The sequence below is a fragment of the Rhinolophus sinicus genome, linkage group LG09, assembly GCF_036562045.2.
Source record: "Rhinolophus sinicus isolate RSC01 linkage group LG09, ASM3656204v1, whole genome shotgun sequence".
NCBI lineage: Eukaryota > Metazoa > Chordata > Mammalia > Chiroptera > Rhinolophidae > Rhinolophus > Rhinolophus sinicus.
In genome coordinates this window covers 10,516,490-10,538,871 of record NC_133758.1, presented here as the reverse complement: position 1 = coordinate 10,538,871, position 22,382 = coordinate 10,516,490, and the positions used below count along the sequence as shown (strand labels likewise).

The window sequence follows — 22,382 nt, the reverse complement described above, 5'->3', positions numbered from 1 at the left end:
GATGTACACGTTGTGTGTGTTATACTTCAATAAAAATATTGAAAAAAATCACTTTATCTCAGCTTAGACAGCAGCATCCATTGTCTGTTGAGGCCGCTCTGAACCTACGCGGTCTGAAAGGAAAACTTGCCATCAGCATATAGGATAACACTTGTCCTTGTGTTCATGTGTAAAGGTCATGCAGGCACTTTCTCCATCATATCATTAAAGTGGGGTTAAGGAGGGGAGGAAATATAAATTATATCCTTGTTTCCACTTGAAGCTATTTTTATCTGTAACAAAATATACAAAAAGGACGTGACTACTATATTTTACTCAAACAGTTTAGAAATTCGTTTATTTTGAATACGAAATCTGTAGAACTAAAAAATCTCTTGTCTACCCAAGCAAGCAAGATAGGTTTCCATGTCTATAGCTCAAAAGTTTTCGTAAATTTTATATTATGTGTGGTATCATTATGGAATAGTATTGCACCCTAATTTGCCTGAATGACCACCGATTTATCAATGCTTTACTTTTATTTAAAAAGTGTTTTATAGGCAAGATGACAGGAAGAGCGAAACATAACAGGGTAGGTAATAAAATCATTGCATTTTTTAGTAAATTTTCACTGAGAGAAAGATTTATAAAGTTTTGTGTTTACTCGATAACTTTGCTTTTTATGTATTCTCTTCAGCTCTGTGCCCAGGAACAGTAACTATGTTTATATCACCATGTGAAAAAAATTACATTAACTGATTAGTTCTCATTCTTACTGACATTTACAAGCATTTCATTAACAAGATTGTACCTCAGTTTTCTGATGCTTAAATGAGGACTGTTAAAATGTGACATAATACAAGCCATTCACTAGAATCCAGAATGATAGCCACACTTTTACCTTATTAATTCTGAAAACTTGAGTCCATGCACAAGTGGGGAGTAGTGGGGATTTCCAAGGTGCGGTGCACACTATTCATACAGAAGAGTTTTTAAATAAACCTATGAGTCCTGTAGCTGTATAACGTGCTTTGTCTTTCCCCAGTTCAAATAAAACAATTCAATGTCACTTGAGTGCTTTTAAGAGGTTGGAAACATTTAACTTTAATAAGTACTGTTGTTTAAAATGTATTTTAGTTATTACATATAACCAAATTTAATTGTACGTGTGCTTATAAATGGGGGTGGTTTTTAATCATAAGTAACATTTAAATGAGTTTCTGTAAATGGTGAGCAACTCCTTTAGCTATAGTGACATCCTTCACGTCACAGAGAAAAATCATATTTGATTTGACATATTTCCATATTTCTCCCAATAATGCTATTTATTTAGAAAAGATGGCATCCTTAAGCCCACTTTAATGGATTATGTTGGTAATGTTTTAATGGTATTTTCCATTAACATTTATATTTTAATTTTTTGAGTGATAGTTCCATAAATATAAAAACAGAGTCTTTAAAAAGTAATTTAATTTTTTTTAAGTTAAGCTTTTTAAAAAAGTAGATTTAACATGTTAACATGGACATTCTATTTTTCAAAGTGCTTCTAAAACCAGCATACTCACCTCTGGGGCTTTCCAAGCAGAAGTTTTAAGTCCCTTAATCTTTTTTGAACAAAGACAGGGTAATGTTGGAAATGTGCCAGGAGTAAGGCTCGGTATTTCTCAGGAAGTGCCACGGTGAAAGTACCCTTTCCCATAAGCCAGTTCCTTTTAGCAAATCATAACCTCATCCAGCTTCCACACCACCTCCAAGAAAGCCTCTCTCCACATTTAAGACAATAGGCCAGATTACACATTTTCTTTAATCTGTACTTGCAACCATTCCTGTACTTCATTTAGAGTTTTAACATCTATTTACCAAGTTTACACAACTGTCAGTTAAAATGCAAAAAGTACTTTTTCCTCGATGAAATAATTTCAAAACATCAAAGGGAAAGTTAGTAGTTTTTCCTTCCCTTCTGCAACACACCTGATATTAAAATTTTCCTGCTTAGTGAGTCAGGCCTACCACTGCAGAGCCACAAGGCCAGGCTCTGAATCCCAGCTCTGCCACTTATTGGCAAGTGACGCTCAGCAAGTTATTAACCTCTCTGTGCCTCAGTTTCCTCATTTGTAAAATGGGACTAATTATAGCATTCCTTACAAGGCTGTTATAGAAGTGTAAGTATGTTAGTAGTGTTTATCATTATTGCTGTCTTTCCAGAAATTTCTCTTTATGATTGTTGTTTACAAATATGGGATATTACTCTGTAACTTGTTTTTTTAACTTAATATTACATTGACATCTTTCCAAAACTACTCAATTTTCTTAGCTAGCTAGCTGCATTGTATTCTATAATATGATGGACTGTAATTTTTTCTACCATTTCTATAGTAACAAACATTCACATTTTTCTCTTTTTGTGGTTTTACAAAAATGCTAAGGTAAGCATCCTTATCTCTCTCTCTCTTTATGAATTGATATGTTAGATTCCAAGCTATGGCATTGCTTTGTGACAGATATTTTCACTTTAAATTTTTTTTAATCAACACCACAATATTGCTTTCCAAAAGTACCAAAGCAAGCGGGCAGTGCACCAATCAGTCTGCACATAGGGACTTACAGAGCAAAGTAAGTAGTATGACTATGTTGGCACAAAGGTGGGAGGGGGAAATGGAGGTATGCTGCTCCAAGGTCTTTCAGGACATGTAAGTGACAGAATTTTATCTGAACATACAATGTGATAAGTTATAGATGCATGATGTAATCCCAGAGCCGAAACATAAAACAAGGAGGTATATAAAATAAGCCAACAGTGGAGAGAAAAATGGAATCCAAAAAAATACTCAAATAATTCAAAAGACAAACAAGGAACAAAGATGAAACAAGCAGCAAGATCGTAGACTTAAACTTCACGGTATCTACTATAATCACATGATGAAGGGTCTAACCACTCCAGTCAAAAGACCGATTGTCAAACTGAATAAAATGAAAAACCAAGGCCCAATTATATGTTGTCACTTTAAAACAAATATAAAGTAAAATGACAGAATGAGATATCCCATGCAAATGCTATTCATAAGAAAGGTCAAGTGGCTATGAAACTAATATCAAAGAAGACTTCAGAACCCAAAGTTTCACCATCGATCAAGGAGAACATACAATAACGATGAAAGGGTCAATTTACGAAGAAGACAATAATCCTAAGTGTTACGCCCCTAATCAGAGCTTCAAAAACATTGCGGGGGGGGGGGGGGGGGAACCGAGAACTGAAAAGATAATTTCCAGTTTTCTCAGAACAAGCAGAAAATCAATATGGGTATTTCAACCAATTTGACCTAATTGACATTTATAAACCACTTTACCCGACAACAGTAGAATACATAGTTTTTTCAAGAGCACATGGAATAATCACTAAGATACCCCGTGTGCTGCGCCAAAAAAAAGTAAGGCAAGTAGATCCTGCACTCAAGAAATTCAAAACAATGTATTCTATTGACACGGGACTATAGTATTTTCACTCAAAAAGTTACGGACACAAGGGAGTGGGTCTGTGTGTGTATCCAGCATCGACCTAGAATGTGAGGGGAAACACGCTCCTAAGCAAGGAATAACAAGTGACCAGAGCAGCCGGCGCTGCGCCCCAGACACCTGCTGGCTCCTTATCAGGAAGGAGAGAGCAAGGCTAGTGCCCTGATGGGGGGGCAGGGGGCGGAGACAGTGGTGGCCGGGAGCCTGGAGAAGGATCCCGGAGGAGAGGCAAGAGGAAGGGGCTGCTTCCAGCAAACTTGGAAGAAGGATTGTATGATGCGTGCTGGACGGTATACTGTGGTGATCCTTTCACTGTAATCCATGAGGATCCTCTCGTTAATTCCCGGTGTTGGGCATCCACCTTCGGGAGGCCCCGCCTGGAAGAGCTGAGCGAGCGGTTCGAGGTGGGCGCGGAGCAAGGGCCAGGTCGCCGTCTGCCTTTCCTCCCGGGAAGCCTGGGCGCACGCCGCCCCGTGTCGTGAGACACCCTAGGTCAGGTGGCCGGCAAACGTGTCTCCCCGCTGGCGGCGTGCAACCTGAACAGCCAAGGGGAGGACGCTCCGGGGCTAACGGCCGCGCCCACCGCGGCTGAGGACTCGGGCGGCCGGGGCGGAGGACACCCCAGATCGCCCCGCTGCCCTCACCTCCCGGCGCCCCAATCCCTCCGCCCGCCCAGGAAGCGCACGCCGCGCGAGCCGCCCCGCCGCGCCCCTCGCTCGCGCACCACCTGCCGGGCGCGGCCGGGTCCCGCCGGAGCGCGGCGCGGGGCAGCGGGGACAGGTGCCGGGGCGGGGCCGCGCGGGCGGGGCGGGGCGGGGCGGGGCCGGCCGACTCCGAGGCCCCAGACAGCCCGCCGCGCCGCGGGGGCAGCAGAGGCCGCAGCCCGCGGCGCCCAGCCCGCTCCTCCGCGCCATGGTCCCGCGCGCCCGGCGGCGCCGCCCGCTGCCCGAGTGGCTCGCGCTCTGCGCGCTGCTCTGCCAGCTGCAGGTAAGGAGGCCGCCCGCCCGCCGGCGCCGGTCGCCTTCTCGCCACCCGGGAAAGGACGGGGGGTGCGGGGGCTGAGAGACGTCCTGAGACCTGGACGGAGAAGCAAGAGCTGAGGATTTGGGGACGGAGACGGCGGAAACCCGGGGAGGCAGTGACGAGGGTCGGACAGTGGCAGGAGGGACAGGGCGAATGGGATGGGGTATTCGGGGCTGTACGGGGAGTTGCGGGACCCCAGCGCCGGACACGGGCGCCTACAGAAGCCCACTTAGCGGGAGGCGTTGATGTTATTTATTTCTCCATACATTTCTGGAGCCCCAGTAAGTTCCCACGCAGAGTAGCTGCTGCGTAGACACAGCTGCTTCCCCCTGGGAACAGAATATGCGAGGGAGCAAAGTCAGAGGCGCAGACAATGCCCACATTCGGTAACCACTCCCAGAGACGAGTTCTCAGGCCATTTTGAGCCACACACACACACCCTCCCAGGGGGGAGCTCTAGGTCAGTCCCTCTAACCGGGCTTCACACCCTCTCTCGACCGCAGCTTCCTTGGTCACCTGAAGGCTAGCGCAATACTCGCCTCGCGTGCGTGTCTGGAGCGTGCGGTGAAACCGAAGTAGGCAGTTTCTTTAGAAATGCTGACATTCGATTTCCTTTTTCTGCCCCCCTCTTTTTATGTCTGTCTCCCTTCTCCACTGCAACTTGCCTCACAAGCAGTTTAAGACCCACCGGTTCGGATTCTGGCCCTGAATAACCATAGAATCACTTGTTCTCAGAACCCCTTTGATGATGTAAGGACAAAATACTGTTTGCAATTGGAGAAACCGAGGTACACGCAGTGCTTCAAGCCAGTCGGGGAGCCTGAAACAGCCCAGGTCATGGAGGGCTCAGCTGGGGGTGGGCTGGGACAGCACGCACCTCACCTGGAGGCAGTGGTTAGTCTCCCAGGTGGCAGGCCCTTCTGCGGCTCCCCTCAGGGCCACCCTCCACCCCACCCCCTAGAAGTACCACATGCGGGTGAACGGCTTCCGAACGAAGGGTGCCCCCACAAATGAGCATCTTCCCAGATCCCTGTTGCCAGCCAGTCCTGGTAAAAGAAATTTATCAGATCACTCAGTGCACTTGCCAGTAAAGAAAGCCAGCTACTGATATTCTGGCCCCACGGAGAAGAGCTCTAGTGGGGCAAACTCAGCACCACAAACACTGTAAAAGCCAAGTATGCTTGGAGGTTCTGCAGAAGGAGGGGTCGTGGTGGTGGTTTCCTTGGTTTCAGCAGTTCCAGACTTCCCTTCTCTGTTAAAAGTGGCTTTGGTTATTGTCAGTGCCGGTCAGCAGAATGGCCCAGAACCCCATTCAGACACCGCAGAGGCACCTGCAGACTGTTTGGGGTGAGAAGAGGGGGAAAGCCAGCCTGGGATTAAAGCCTTCACAAAAATCACAGGAATGTGCCGTCGGCTGGAACAGAAATTTCTCATGAAGAAGTCATTCTATTTCCTTCCTATTTGTATGTGTTTTAGAATGGTTGAGGGAAGAGAAGGCGGAAAAACTAAATGGAATTTTTCATTTTAAGCACTTCTCATGTTGCTTAATTAAGTGTTCAACAGGTTGGACAGGGTGCTACCTTATTTGAACTAAAAGACCAGGGCTCCAGTGAACAGCCAGCCACCAGAGAAAAATCTGTCAGGTGCGCAGTTTAAAAAACCATCTCCCAGTAGAAGAGGGTAAAAAAAAAAAAAAGGCAGCATCTCACATTGCTATTACAAAAACTACTCACACACACGCTTGCATGACATGCAGTAGGTTTTACTATTAACAGTGAATTCTATCAAAACAAATTTATTTTTCAGAGACCTTTCAACAAGTACTTTTCCCCTCCCTTTCTCTTTAGACCACTTGAATTGTGTGCATTTTTAAATCATACCTAAACAGGAAACAATCAAATGATATTGGCACTCTAATCAAATGATACTGTTTATGCCCAGTCTCCCCAGTGAAAAATCGATTAACGGTGAAAGTGGAAATGCAGTATTATCCCCCAAAGATACTGTGGTTATAAGCAGTCTGTATGTTCAGTTACTGCTTCTTTGGCCAACTATTCTATTAGTTCAGAAAAAGGAACTGCTGGCAATCCATTGATGTTAGTTATCACACACTGGGAAAGGCTTGACAAATTGCTTTGCGTGGTTGGAGATGGGGTATTGGTTTTGTAAAATAGTTGGCAAAAACAGCTTCTAGAAAGTGCTTTCTCTGTAAGTACTGTATTTAGTTTAAACTTACCTGGAAGGTTTTGCCTTCTAAGACATTTCTGTGATTATATCTCTGTCTTCCTGTCTTTGCGAGGGAATTTGTTTTCAGACATAAGAAGACTATTTTGCCTACAGATAAAACCATTTTACGTTTTTATGTTGACAGTTCTGCTGTTTATTCCAAGTAAGAAAATATAGAAGCACATTGTTTTCATTAAAGTAATTGGTTCTCCACAGCCATGTTTATCCAGACCTAAGGGCAGATTCAGTCATACCCAGGCCAACAAACATTTATGGGATGTAAAACATTGTGCTAGTGAGAAACGAGTTGGAGACATAGCTGTGTCTTCACAGGTCGCAGTCCAGTGGAGACGACGAGACGGGTGAAGCGGTAATAATAATAAAGCAGCTGTGATAAGAGAAGAGCAGACGGTGGTAGAGAGCAGGTGGGACTAACTATAGCTGGGGAGTCAGGGGGGACTTATGGAGAAAGGGCTTTCTGCAGTGGTCTTTGGGGGATGGGTAGGAAATCAAGGGTCAGAGAAGAATATGAGTCCAAGAGGCAGCTGAGGAAGAAAGCTTTCTAGTTGAGAGGATGGCGTGAGTAGTTTAGGAATCTTGCCAAAAAAAAAAAAAACTTCACGTATTTTTATGATTTTACAGATAACACAAAGCACTTAATTCAGGAAACCCCACCAAACAGACAGGGCATTAAACATTTATAGTTTTTGAGATAACTCTTGTATGGCCCTTACTGAGATGGGAAGGAGACTTATCAGAAACAGATAGGCCACACAGCCCTGGAAGGACTGTGGGGGACCCCGTAGAGGAAATCCCCTGGGGTGGAGCTCTGGACTGTGTGATAGGTGAGGGCCTGGCACGTCCGTGGCAGTCTCCCTGCCTCCCATCCCGTCCTAGAGGAAACACTTGGCATATGGTGATACTTTGTCTGGAGAACCACAGACACATAGCTCAGTGGCCTTTTAGTTCATTCTGTTAATAACAAATATTTCAAGTGCCTCCCCCATTATTTCCTTCCCACCGTTTCCCCTCCCTCCCCAGAAAATGGCAAATCGGTAATCTGAACGCATTCTCTGTGTTGATAAGGAAATACGAGCTTGCTTTTTTCAGTTATCTACCAGAAATTCTCACACCAGGAAAACTGAAACAATAAAGGTGTATCTTGGAAGGTCAATAAATCAGTGTTTTATGAGGCCATGGAAAGGGGAGTTCCAACCCAGGGTCTCCTTTGCAGAGAGTGTTGTTTTAAGAAGGTGCTGCGGGAACTCTATCTGCCATGTCAGTATTAAAATTCCCCCCATTGTATTTTCCTATTTTTGAAGTGCATGGAAAAAAATATTAGTGTTTTTCCCACATGGGGTGTTCAGTAGATTAGGAATGCTGTGTAGACCATCCTTTTTGCCAGAGTGGGTCTGCATCCTGCCCTGATGGTCATCAGCTCTGCAGGTGATCTGCTTCCCAGGGCAGCTACCCGCTGGCCAGGGGGCCACCCAGCATAGTTGATGGCCTGTCTGCCATCTCCCTGCAATGTCCTTACCCCAGCCTGCAAGGGAAGCAGTTCGTCAGAACACACTGTTCCCTGACCCCCTCTGTGTATCTAGAGCTGGCATGGGCAGTATTCTGCCCACAGGTGATTCTCCTACCAAGCACCTTTACATTCTCCACCTGCTTTGTAGGGAGTCATTTGCCTTCTCTGTGTTTCCTCTGGTGGCAACGTGAGGGCTTCTGACAGGATCCACTGCTAGAAAGGCAGTTTAAGCTCAATCATCCTTCCTGCCCCAAAGCACTGAGCCCCAAGAAACCAAGAGTGAGACAGTGGGCTTCAGCGAGACAGAAGACTTGGCCTGTCTGAAGTTCTTAGTGAGCTTTTGAGGTTTAATGCTGAGTAGGCGGTGAGTGAGATTACACACAGGCCGTATCTCTGTCCTCGTTCTGAGATCCCTCTCAGTCTGTTTCCTGACAGCCAGACGGGCCTGCCAGCGCTCGCTTCTGTCTCAGGCGTGGAGGGCTGGCTGCTGCTGCTGTTCTCACGGGGCAGCACCCCCGTCCACTGTGCAAAGCACATTCTTTCTGGATGTGTGCTGATAACTTCATCTCTGTCTTTGTTTTGTGGGCTGCCATCCACTTTTAGCCTTTGCTTTCTGTGGGCTTCCCCTTCATGGCACTCGATAGTGAGAAAACGGAATTGGTGTTTATTCCCAATTTATTTCCAATTTATTGCAATTGGTGTTTATTTCCAATTTATTTCCATATTCGTTTATTTCCACAAAGTGAGCCCCTGCTGCAAGTGGGACATTGCAGCAGGCTGGGGAGGCTGACAGCAGGGCCCAACCTTGTCTTCAGGAGACACGTCAGCAGTCAGCAGTCGAGCCGCGTGCAGACAACTGGAATGCAGTAGGGTGCTCCTGGGACTGGGGGCGTCATCAAAGTGTGGTGGGTCCTGGGCCAAGGACGGCTTCGACCTGCCTGAAACTATCTGGGAAAATATCCCATTCCTACCACACGGTCCCATGTGTCTGAAGCACCTACAGAGGGACGAGAGAGCAGCATTTGGGCCAGGGGTTGCAGACAGCTAGCGCTGGGTCTGGTGGTGGCACTGGCAGGGAGGCCTGACGGGGCAGTGTCTCCGGGGAACTCAGACAAGCTCAGTATCCTGGAGTCCAAGGGCACGCGGGCAGAGGGAGGCAGAGCCAGCACTCAAGGGCCTATGTGCAAGCAAAAGAGTTGAGATTTTATCTCGGACGGACGTGTTGTGGGTTGGGGAGGGACATGATGAGATTTGTGCGTTCCGGGGAGGAGTGTGCGGGGCGGGTCCAGGGGGTAGTAAGCAGGCCACTGCCCTGGTTCTGGAAGACCTTAGTAAAGGCTTGAATCAGGTCAGCGCAGTGGTGAGAGAAAGAAGCCAAGCGCAGGAGCCAAGGGCAGAGCCAGCAGGGCTGTGCTGTGCCCACAGTGCAGGGGCAAAGGATGTGGGCTGCTTGGAGCTATTATTAAAAGAAAAAAAGAGGGAAAAAAATGTGGTAGATGTCAGAACAATTAGCTGACTATTTGGATTGTCTTTTTTCACAGTTTATTGAGAAAATTTCTGTCTTAGTCCCAATCAAATGTTGTGCAGGTTCAAGTAAAAAGGGATTTTTCTTTTTCCCTCAACAAACAATAATGAAGGATGAAGTTTTCGGCTGTTGAATCTCAGCTGCTTTGGATTATTTTACTGGGGGGGGGGGGGGGCAGAGACAGAGTTCCTTAAATTCTAAAGAGGTAAACAAGCTAAAAGCCCCAAGGTGTTGGGATCTGCAGGAAATTCGTGTGCTCTGGAATTTAGAGCCATTTCCTGGCCTAAAGGTGTCTTGACTGGAGTTCAGGATGTAGGCAGAGCTCTAAACCTCAGGACTAAAGCGAGATAAGCAGCCCGTGCTCCCTGGAGGGTCCAGCGTCAGAGCAGGTGTGACCTGACCCATGGGCTTCCCACACTGGGCCTCAGATAGGTCACCTGCCCCCAGCAGAAGCAGTGTTTACCTTGGACCCAGAGCTTGGCAAAAGGTTTCACTTGCATAAAACACATTTTCCTGGTGGATGACTCGTGCCTAAGAGGAGTGCTTCCCTTCCGCTCTGCCCAGACCCTTTACGCCTCCCCAGTCAGAAAAGTCCTAGCCGAGTAGATGACACAGAGGCCCATCTGCCACAAGAGCATCTGCCACAGAGCTGCCAAGTTTCAAAGTGGCAGGAAGAACTGACTGCAAAAACTACCCCTTCAGTTCATCAGAGTAATAATAACTTATTACATTTCCTGTGCAGTGTTGAGAGGACAAGCGCCACTTCCTCCAGCTACCAGAAATTTGAAGACTTTCCATTAAAAATGAGGAAGAATAACTCTAGCTTTTTGCAAATGTGATCGTTAAACCTGGAAAATGGGAAGAGAAGATGTGTGGTATTGCATAAATCCTATTAGCATCACAGCGTTGGCTGGTTTGGGTTCTCATTACTCCCCCCCCACACCCCACAAGTGGGAAATGAACCACTTCCCCAAGTTACTGATTTTTTTTTTAAACTGTATTACTCTTTGTAATGTCATTAGAAACTAACTTAAACGTGGATCCTTAAATAGCACAAACAGCTGCCAAACTCGTATCCAGTTAAAAGAAGCCTACAAAGGGTCCTTCCCACCCTTCAATTTTATACCCAAGGTAAAAGCAGGATCCCATCAGAAACTTTCATCGTAACTGAGATCATCTTATTCTATTTTTTCAAGTTTAGCAGAGCTTGTTCTCATCTACCCTTGGTAACCTGGTTGATCATTTAATAATTCTCAATGTTAGGAACTTCCCCAGAGCTGACCTAAGTCTAATATGCCACAGTTTGACCCCATTTCCTCAAATTTGTTCTTTCCTGGGGTAAAGATCAGTTGGTCGATGTCATCTTTATTTTAATGTCTCTATTGTTGAAGATGGTTAGCCCACAACTTCCCTTTGCCCAGGGTTATTCATTCTAGTTCCTTAACCTCTCTGTCAGTTTTTTGCCCTTTCAAATCAATGGGAACTTATTTTGCGCTTGCTGGCAAAACCCAAAAACAAACCAACCAAAGCCCACAAGACACTGTGGAAAACATCGGAGTTATTCCCGCTTAGCCTCCGACCGGCAAATCTCTCCATGGAGCAGGGAAGATTAGAGGACGGCACAGGCTTCATTCCTTGCAGTTCCGTGGATCTAATCCATTCCAAAAGAGGAACAAGCGAGATGCCAGGGGGGCATAGAGTGGGACAGGATTGACCAGGAGAACTGGACAGGTCATGCTTGACCCGGTACTGAAAGGACAGCTATGATTCTGAGAGCAGAATATCCAGGACAAAATCACGTCCGGGCTGGTTGTGTGGAGCCCAGGGCCTGTGACGGGACCAGGGAAGAAGTAGGCCAGCGGGGGAGGCGCTTGGTCTGAGTCCTGAAGGGCTGTGTGAACAAACCTCAGGCGTCTGGGCCTTGCCTGTGGGCATGTGGTCCCTGCAGTACCAGGGAGCTGGTTAGAAATGCACCTTCTCCAGCCCCACCCCAGGCCCAAGAATCAGAAACTCAGGGCGGCCCGGTAGTCTGGTTTGACAACCTCAGCAGGGGATTCTGCTGCACGTTCAAGTCCGAGAACCGCTGCTGTAAGACCATGGGTTTCCATAAACAGGTTCTGAGCTCTGTTCTCAGTTAGTAATGTCTGATTAATACGTGTTAAAAGCACCTGCCGGTTGTTGAATCCCGCCTGTGTGCCAGTCGTGTGCTCCATGCTTTGCAGTGATTATCTCTAATCCTCACTCTCCGTGCCCGGAAGGTAAGAAGGCGGAGGCACAGAGAGGCTGAGTGTAACTTGCCGTGTTTGCACAGCTCATAAGCAGCAGAGCTGGAACTCCCCCCAGGTGCTCCAATGGCACAGTCTTCACCCCTCAGGAAAGCTGCTTATACAGTCCACTGTATGCTGGCGTGGGAAACCGAGGAAGAGACCGCCAGGGATGGTGGGGCAGAAGCCAGCCTCTCAGTGTTTGGGGAAATGTCATGACCAGCCTGCTAGAGGATGTACACTCGTTGCGGACTTTCTGTTATTAACCGTTATTCAACAGAAAGGAAAATGCTGGGACGTTAATGCTAACTGAGTTGAACCCGGCGCCCTGAGAACTCCCAGTCCAGGGTCCGTCCGTGTGCCAGTTGATCCCTGACTCAGGAGGAAAAGAAATGTGACATATTGAATCATCTCTGCCACTTCCTGAAGCAAAGACATCTCGGAGTCTTCTGCACACCTCCCCCCACCAGCATTAAGCTGTACTTGAGGTACCTCTGGGCCTGCGTTTATCCCACTCCCACCACCAGCCAGACTCGGGAGGGGCGGGGGAGGCGAGCCAAGGCCTCTGGGCCCCAGGCCGCACACAGGGCGAGGTTAGCTGTAGTTCCGTTGTATTTTAAAGGTTCTCTCTGTCTTAGTGTTATCATCACAATGAATTGGCAGACAGGCTCAGGGCTCCTGTTGCCGATGTGTCTACCACAGCACAAATCTAAAACATTCCTATGACCCATTGTTTTCAGTACCTTAAAAGGCACTCCCGAAGCCGTGGGAGAAATGTTGGAATAAGAAAGGTCAGCACGTATATAGCGCTGGGTCACTGTGAGGCCTCGAGCTTCTTCTTGGCGTGAGAGAGGGAGCTGCCAGAGGGGCTTGGGTAGAACGTGATCCCGTGTTCCTAACGCACAGCAGCGGCCGTCTAGAAACAGACCCCCAGCCCCATGGCAACGAAGCATAAGATACAGGGACAGATAAATTCCGTGGGGACACAAGCAGGATCTTGGACTTAAATTTTAAACCTACTCGTTTCTAATGGTCACAAGGTGTAAAAAATCTAACAATGAAACCATAAAACAGTGTCCCCTTCTGATGGGCTCAGGTTTTCCATGCCCCAATAATGGTCCCTGTGACCTGGCCATCGAGTTCCTATTTACGTGTAAAATTATGAATGACCAACATGCACGAGTGACTGGTTGTCATAAGGCTGCAGCGCAGCCCTCACAGGTGAGGGCATGCAGAAGTGATGGGCACCCACCTGGAAAGGCAGTCACGCGTGGCCTCGTGAATCGGGCCTCATGCGTGTGACAGGCACTGTGCCCCCAGCGTGATTGACAGGTCTAAGAGGCCAGAGCAGCTGTGTTGTGTGAGTCAGGCAGACCTGTATCCTATTCAAATGAGGGCCCTGGAAGAGATTTGTCGTCTTGATTTTGCGTCCCTCTTTCCCCAGGGTATCTCTGATTTTGCACAAAATTGGAACCTTCCCAAGTTCATGCTTGGGAGTGTGAATTTGATCCAGAACTAGTGGGAAACTATTATAGTCTTCCATGAAGGGAAATTTTGACATCATAACCCTCCTTCAGGAAAACTTACTCATTGATTTAACAAGAGTTTGAGCATTTGCTACATGCCTAGCAGTGGCCTGTCTACTCATCCCTAACCATTTAAATCAGTTGCTTCACCTCTTTGCGAGGACTCTGGAAGGTGAGAAAAGTCAAGTCTCCAGCAGAGTGCAGGAGGTTTCATTAGGGCCAGTTCTTCTTTCTGTCCTGATAAATGGTGTCTGGATCCTGTCATGGGTGCGGCGGTTCTTAACCTTTGTTAAATCAATGGACATGACTGTGCACTATTTGGACCAGGAGGAACTTCTGCCTCTTGGTCTTTAATGTAATGTCTGATCTTGCTCCTCAAAGACCAGCAGTATCACATTACCTGGGAGCATCTTAGAAAAGCACTCTGAGGCCCCACCCCAGTCCTACTGAATCAGACTTTGCATTTCAATAAGATCTCCAGGTGACCCTTATGCCGGCCATTGATTGAGAAGCACTGGTCTGTGAACGTGGGCGTGGAGGAAAAGTGTCACATTCCCATACCTGGTGCAGTGCGTTGCTCACAGGTACTGAATAAACACTGGTGGATTGAGTTTGTTTTTAAAAAATGTCTAGGTCAGTTATGGCTAAGATCAGAGAAGGTAAATATCAGCTGTGTGAATCAAAGAGAAAGAAGAGGGACAAGTTCGAAAGAGTCCAGGGGAAGCACTGGATGTGGGATGTACAATCTTGAAAACCACAATAGATGGAGAGTGCGTTGCATGGTAGGGACCCCCCCAGAGCTGGGGCCGTGGTGTCCTGCAGGCTGTCCCACTGCATGCTCCACCCAGATGCAGCATTCTGTGTGCTCCTGCTCAGTAGCCAGCAGCCAGCACTGGCCTACTTAGTTCTCCAGGGAACATGGATATAGGGCTCTGTCTCCTATGGGAGTTTCTGCTGTAGCTGAGGCCCTGGATGTGGCCACATGAGGAGACTGGAGGATATTAAGCCGTGGAATACATGATATGCATGGTAGGAAGTCAGGAAGGGGAGAGTGTTGCATGGGCCAGAGTCCCCAGGCTCCTCAGGAGAGGCCAGGAGGGAAGGCTGGCATTCGGACTGGCAGTGAAGATGGGGAGGGCATGAGCGAAGCTAAGGGACAGAGTGAGTGTGGCCAGTAGACCGGCATGTGTGAGCAGCGGGGTATTAGCAGCACAGTTCCTGGGGCTGGGGATGCCAGTGAGCGTAGAGTTACCCCCGAACACTGAGCAGGGATGACCCTGAAAGCTCTCTAGGGGCATCTCATGACAAGTGTTGGGGATGGGTGAGTTGGGGGAGATGGGTGGTATGCTGAGGGCCTAGTCGCAAGCTAAGGGCGTACCAGAAGGAGCAAATAAAACACAGCCAGAGAGTGGTGAAAGAACAGGGACAGGAGAAAGTCCAAGCGGGCATGAGTCCATCCAGCATGAGGGTCTAACCGATCTGGGTATAAGGGAGGAGGTAGGTGAAACCAAAATGGCCAATGTCACTGATCTCACATTTCAGCCTAAGAGCTGACAGCCTCAAGTTTGAGTGAGACCACACGAGTTGGCTGGGAGAAATGGGGGCCAAGGGGCTGCAGTGTGTTCTAGGTGAGACTGAACAGGCATGCAGCCTGGGAGCCTTGTTGGAGCCAGACTTCATCTAAATCTTTAACATAATCTCTGACCTTTCTACTCAAAGACCAGCACCTGGGAGCTGTCACATCACCTGGGAGTTTCTTAGAAATGCAGAATCTCAGGCCCTGGCCCAGACCTACTGATTCAGAATCTGCATTTTAATAAGAATTTTCAGGTGATTCTGTGCACATTTGAGAAGCCCTGGACTCTACTCTGAGGGCCAGAGTTTAGTCTAGTCCCTTCCCTGACCACTTTGGGGGCTCATGTCCTTATTAGCTTGGTGTACCCCAGAAAAGAGGCAGAGCCTAGGAGGTCGTTGGCCTCCAGCAGACCAGTGTGCTCTTGGAATAACAGGGGTCATTGATGGTTACTACAGGAAAGAAGAGAAAGCACTCTCATCTCAAATGAATGTAAGTTTAAAAAAAAAAAAAATCTAAGAATGGTAGGGGAAAAAACCTACACAGGGAGAATAAAGGGGCATTCACTGGTACTTCGGGAAATCACAATACAAGAACAAGACAAAGCCATCCTGATCACTGTGTTTAGGAAACAAACTTTCCTTGCACTTTCATTCCAGGTAGCCCACAGCTGCAAACTTTTTAAACTCTTTATCTCTCTCGGGAAGACAAAGAAACTTGCAATTAAAGTTTTGAAATGCAAGGTGATTTCTTCATTTTCCCTTGGGCCATATGTTTTCTTTTCTAGGAGCAGAGATAATAAATGCATTGTGAGAAAAGTGAGAAAGAGGGTTGAGTAAAAATCAATAGACCTTTGATATGCTCCTGTCTGAATAAGTACAGAAATCTTTTGATTTTCTATTTTTCTTGAAGGAGCCTATCTGGAATTAAGGTGGTCAGGGGGGAAATGCTGATGGGTCCATGAAAAACAACTTTCCTGGCGACAGTTAATCTACATTTTTAAGGTTCTTTTTTTTTTTTTTTAATCAACCCTGACCTCAGTCAGATGTTTTTCTGTGCATACTGTCTATGCCAAAACTATCTGTGGCAAAGTGGTCAACATAGTAAATTTTATATTATGTGTATTTTTTATCAAAATTCAAAATTAAAATTAAAAAATAATCGATGGCAAATATAATTACTGCCTGGTAATGAACAGAGCACAAAGTGCTCAGTACTGAAACCTTAACGGGAAACAGCGGTGCCCAATAGGAACCTCAAGTCAGTATCACACAATCCTGGTGCTGCAGGAATATGCAGATTCACTCACAAATTGGATAAAGTGCGTAAGCAGTTGTGTGGCGTCATATCCCTGCACTAGTGGCACAGGCCTTCTTGCTGTTCTGATCATGTCACACACACTCCCTCCCAGGCCCTTCGCAGACTCTTTTTATGTCCACCTGGATACACCCCTCCTCCCGGCCTTGCTGTTAACTTGACTCGCTGCCTCACTTGCTGCCTGTCTCCACTGGTGTCACCTTTTCAGAGAGGCCCCCCATCATAATCCCATCGCCTTACTTACCCTGTGTTTTATGTTTTTTGGGACAATTATTACAACCAGATCTCATTATTTGTTTGTTTATTGTCACTCTTCTCCCGTGCCCTGTGATTGAGGACTCTCTCTGTCTGGTGTCCATTTCCTGTATCTACAGAACCTAAAACTGTCTCTGACACATAGTATGTGTTCAGTTAATATTTGAGTAATAAGTGAATGTAGATTTATCAGGCCCCACTTTTAGGTCGTCAGCTCACTGAGCATGTCGTTCCGAAATGCTGCACCACCTGGGTCATTTTCTAGAGAACCACGCAGTGATGCAGTTTTGAGTGGTAGCATTTTTCTTAAATAGGTAAATCAAGGATTTCTTTCAAGATGGGGAAAATGAACCTCAGGGGCCTGCAGCCCTCTGATACCACTCCTGTCCTGTTTAATGGATGAATTGATGCTGTTAACAGTAAAATTGAGTCAGGATGAACAGATCTGGGCAAAATTAAATGACCCCAGAAAAGAAATCTCAAAGGCCTTCAGCAGACATTTCTCCAAAGAAGATATGCAGAGGGTCAATGGGCTCATGACAAGAGGCTCAACATTAGTAGTCATTAGGGAAATGCGAATCAAAACTACAGTGAGAAACTCCTTCACACCCATGAGGATGGCATGACCAAGAAACCCGAAAGTAACAAGCATGAACGAGGATGTGGAGAAACTGAAACTCGCGTGCACTGCCAGTGGGGTGTCCTAAAATAGGGTAGCCACGATAGAAAGCAGTCTGGGAGTTGCTCACAAAGCTGAACATAGCATTACCATATGACTCAGGTATAGACTCCAAAGAATTGAGAACAGGGACTCCCCACAGATGTGTGAGTGCCACTGTTCATGGCAGCATTATTCCCAATAGCCAAATGGTGGAAGCAACCCACGTGTCCAGCAGCAGATGAATGGATAAACAAAATGTGGAAAATACATACGATGGAATAGTATTCTTTCATAAAAAGGAATGATGTCCTGATACATGTTACAATGTGGATGAACCGTGAAGACATTATGCCAAATGAAATAAGCCAGGTACAAAAGGACAAATATTGTGTGATTCCACCTATATGGGGTACCTAGAGCGGTCCAATTCATAGAGACGGAAAGTAAAATAGCAGTTACCAGGGGCTAGAGGGAGGGGGAAATGGGGGAGTTATTGTTCAATGGTTAAAAGTCTCTGTTTGGGCTGATGAGAATGTTCTGGAAATAAAGAGTGGTGATGGTTACATAACATTGTGAATGTGCTTAATGCCACTGAATTGTACACTAAAAAAATGCTTAAAATGCTAACTTTTTAATATGTATTTTACCACACTCAAAAAAGTTTTTAATCAAAGTACTCCAAAGTTAAATTTTAAAAAGGCATTTAAAAAAGGACAGGCATAGAAAGAGCCAAATTTGATGCTTCACAATGGGAGACAGCCTTTTCTCACCTCCCTGAAATGAGTTACTTTCTTTCCCTGCTGCAAATATAGTCCAAGATCCAGAGTCGTTACTTTGTTGTAATGATCTGTTATTATGTGTCTTTCCTCTCTGTGCCTGTGTCTTCTGTGCTAAACGCTTTGAAAGGGTTGTGATGGGCTAATTCCTTCAGTCCCACACTCAGCCCTTCCCTTGCACAATCTATAGGAGAGCCCAGGAAAGGCAGCTCTGAGGGTGTGAAGATAGCAGAGCTTTTTTAAGAGGTCGATGGTTGTTAAACCCTAGGCTAGACAAAAACCTGTCTTCCGTTGGTAATTAATGTGAAAAATCATTTCACAAGATAAAGGCGAATGACTCAGGCAGAGAAATGACTGGCCTTACTCTATTATTATTTGATCAACTCACAACCCCTTTATGGAGGCAGGAGGGGGTGTCTGTGTGTGGGGAAGGGGTTGAATCATATTTGTGATTTTCAGTGAGCCCAGCAGGACTTGACCAGCTGTGATGAATGCCTTTGCGTTGGAGTGTTGAATACTCTTCATCACTGTGTATCACATACATAAAGTGCCCAAATCCTTTAGTAGCAGGTCAATTACAATACTGTTTCTGACTTACATCATTTTCCTCACAACCTTCTCAAACTAGCCACATCTTTTGATAATGTACCAATCAGAGAATACTTGAGCTTCACTTTTGGCAGCAGAATATATTCTTTTCAAGAGCTGTATGTGAAATATATTTCTGTGAAATGAATTATAGTTTAAACACTCAGAGAGTTTTCTGTTGAAACCCTCTGGTTCTCTGTATCCATTTCCGTTCTGACTTAAACCAAAAACCTATCTGGTATAACTCGGAGTCTCCAAGTTTTTGATGTGTTCCGTACGTCAGTGGTCTCCCAGGTGGGGTGAACACACCCCAGGGACTCCAAAGTATATCAGGTGATCCCCCAAAAGCTGCCCCTTTATTCTCTTTATCTCTTTAATTTATAAGATACTATCTTTATAAATGCTTGTGTGATGTTTTGAGGCATGAAATGTGAAGCTTTGGTTTGTACAAAAGAAAACGGAATCTGCTATTTTCTCTGTAAATCAGTAAGCTTGAAATTCTATCAAGTTCGTTTAAAATGAAAACGTCTAGAAGGGCATTTGGTCATAACTGAGCTATGTCCTAGCTAACAGGATTGCTGAGAGATACGATCTAAGAGCAGCTTTATCAGCAGACACCCTGAGTAAACTGTCTCTGTCCTCACCCAAGTGTGGCTTATGTCACTGACTGAACCCCCAGACAGAAAGCCACTGAAATGACTCGGACCACTGTCACAATTTCAATCCCATGAGAAAGCACTTCGTTGCGTGAAATTAAAAAAAACAAAAACCCTGCTTTTCAAAAAATAAACCTCTTTGATTAACAAACACTTTCTTCTTCTCACCCAGGTGACATGCTCGGCCATCAGCTTTTGTTTGGCACGGCCAGCTTACGAGTAAAGAGCAACGGTGTGCTCAGGAAAATTGTCATGACTTCAGAATTTTTCTGCGGGTCCCCTTTCTACCTTGCCCCTCCTCTTTCCCCTTTCTGGTGCCCCTCTTTTCTGTTCCCCTCCTTGGGAAACGATCTGAGTAACTGATGCTTACTGCATCTGCTCAGGTGTGCACACGGCATGCGCACTGTATTGACTGCAGGCAGGTGTGTCCCTCTGTGCTGTGTGACTCGTGCGATTGCGTCGCTTTATTCTCCCAGTAGCCTACGTGAAAGGTCTTTGGTTTCAAAGGGAGAAAGCAGAGCATAATTGTTATCGAGTGTTGCTGGAAAAGAAGCATTGCACCATCACGCTTCTCCGTTAAAAATTCGTAACTGGAATCGGAAATGATCTAGGATTCATTTGTGGCTCAGAAATCAGATAAAGCAGGTTTCTATAGGAAAAAAAATTAAATAGCTACTACAATAAAGTCTGACGTGCCAATGATGCGTCATTTCCATAACTTACCGTCTCTGATCCTTCATGTGGGGGGGTGGGCACAGTTATTAACCGCATTTTACAGGTGAGGAGACTTAGAAGGCTTAGAATTGGCTTTTTCCCCCTTGCCCTCCACTTGCAGAAAGGTAGATAGTTTTATTAAAGAAATGTCAGGTACTCTTCTGTCCAGGCCAAACGGGAAGCCCATTCTGAGAGCTGCGCTGAGTGGAAAAGCCGTTGTGCCTCGAAGCCCGCCTGGCGAACCGAGAGGGCCACCTGGCCAGGCTTCTGCCTCCGTCTTCATCGGCACTCCAGGTACCACACGCCCCTCCCTCCACCCAAGATCTCCTAGTCCCTACCTGTGCTCCACTAAACCCCTACATTCGGGCACATCAGACTTTATTGTAGTAGGTATATATATATTTTTTCCCTATAGAAACCTGCTTTATCTGATTTCTGAGCCACAAATGACCCTAGATCACTTCCGATTCCAGTTAAGAATTTTTAACGGCGAAGCGTGATGGTATGATGCTTTTTTTCCATTAACAGACATATGACTGTGCCATGCTAGAAAATAGAAAGCTAGATACAAGAGAGGAGGCCCTCTGGAAGCTTCTGGAGAAAAGGCACTCAGAAATGGGCAAAACAGCCCCCAGAATATCTCAATCGAAAGGGTCAGTGTTTTGACTCATGAAATGTCTGGGAGGAGAGAAACTGAGATGTCTCAGCGAGCTGAGAATAAAGACATTCAAAGCGATGGACCAGAAGCGACAGCGTTTGTTTGCAGGTTACTCTGACCGAGTAAGGCTACCTTTTATTTGTTCGTTTGTCTCTAAAAACAGAAGGCTTCACAGAGAAACAGTTTTCCAGCATGAGGTGGTCACAGTAGAGAAGACATGTCGGGGTTCTGGGGCCACAGGAATTGATTCATATTCTGTCCTGAGGAGGAGCAGTTTCAACTGTGACTTTCATTAAGGACATTTTTTTTTTCAAGGGCAGCAGAACTATTAAGTGAGGTGTTATTTTCACATTTAATAGTTTCTCTCTTCACAAAAACCACATCTTTCAGTTCTATGGTAACATTCAGCAATTTGATACCATCTTTACTTAAATCATAGCCAAATTCTCACATATAGTCACGGATGATATTTTACAAAATCAAATCTATGGAAAATCCCTAATTTGTTCCTTTGGTTGGGTTCTTTCCCCTTGATTTGACCGGAGGAGCCAAGCTTCTTTCTGCTTTGTTACATGTCAGCATGAATTTTCAGTAGAGCAAGAAAGTAATTTTAGTACCCATAATGGCTTTCACTACAACTGGATTGATGAACAGCACAAAAATAAATATTAATATTTATGTCAACATTCCCTACAGGATTCTAAGTGCAGATCCATTCATCTCTGCAGCTCTGCTAGCAGAAATGTTCTGTTTCTTCAGCTTAGACCCACCTGGAAAGAAATCCATGTAGCTTTATAAAGAGACTTTAAAAAAAAAAAAAAAAAAAAAACCACACATGCATTCATTTATTTTATTTTTTTAAATACATTTTTTGGGGGGAACTCTGGGGGGACAGTGTGTTTCTCCAGGGCCCATCAGCTCCAAGTCATTGTCCTTCAATCTAGTTGTGGAGGGTGCAGCTCACTGGCCCATGTGGGAATCGAACCGGCAACCCCTGTTGTTCAGAGCTCATGCTCCAACCAACTGAGCCATCCAGCCACCCCTATAAAGAGACTTTTGATTTACAATGTGTTATCTTCCTCCTACCTCCCAAAGCCTTGCGCAGACTGTGGACATGCTTATTCTAGAAGAGTTTGTCAGCCATTGAAATGTATGCCCTGAAACAAATATACACACGACAATTAAACACACAGCAAAGTGAGGCAGCAGAAGGCCAATAAATTAAATGTATCATCTTGCCATTTTAACTCCTTAAAAATAAAGACTTTCCAAGGAATTCGTATGGGGAGAGGGATGTAAAGGATATTTGCTATAAACAGATTCTCGTGTTCCTATTAATTCAGGGGAGATCTATTACAAAACAAAGGTTAATTGGTATAAACTCTGTTGGCCAAAGATTATTTTTGTAGTTTATTGATTAAGGACCCTTGTCAAGTCTTGGCTGTTTTTTACAAGACTTTCAAGTACCGTAACTCAAACTGTGTTCCCCAAAACACAAGTGCTACAAACAGACCTGACCCCAACTTGCCTCCCAGGGAGCTGTTATATACAGTCGTCCTCCGAATGTATCACAAATCAGTTCTTCTGCAAGATGGTGCCC

At 45.7% G+C, this 22,382-nt stretch overlaps 1 protein-coding gene across 2 annotated transcripts in view; it reads left to right on the top strand.

The window, feature by feature from the left end:
• Positions 1–4,325: 4,325 nt before the first annotated feature.
• The window catches only part of TNFRSF11A (TNF receptor superfamily member 11a), a 54,956-nt gene continuing 36,899 nt past the window's right edge, over positions 4,326–22,382 (top strand). For both annotated transcript variants that reach the window (XM_074339874.1, XM_019729350.2), the window contains exon 1: positions 4,326–4,479. In XM_074339874.1, the coding sequence (XP_074195975.1) occupies positions 4,405–4,479 (75 nt within the window). In that variant the 5' untranslated portion in view covers positions 4,326–4,404. The remainder of the gene's footprint in view (positions 4,480–22,382) is intronic.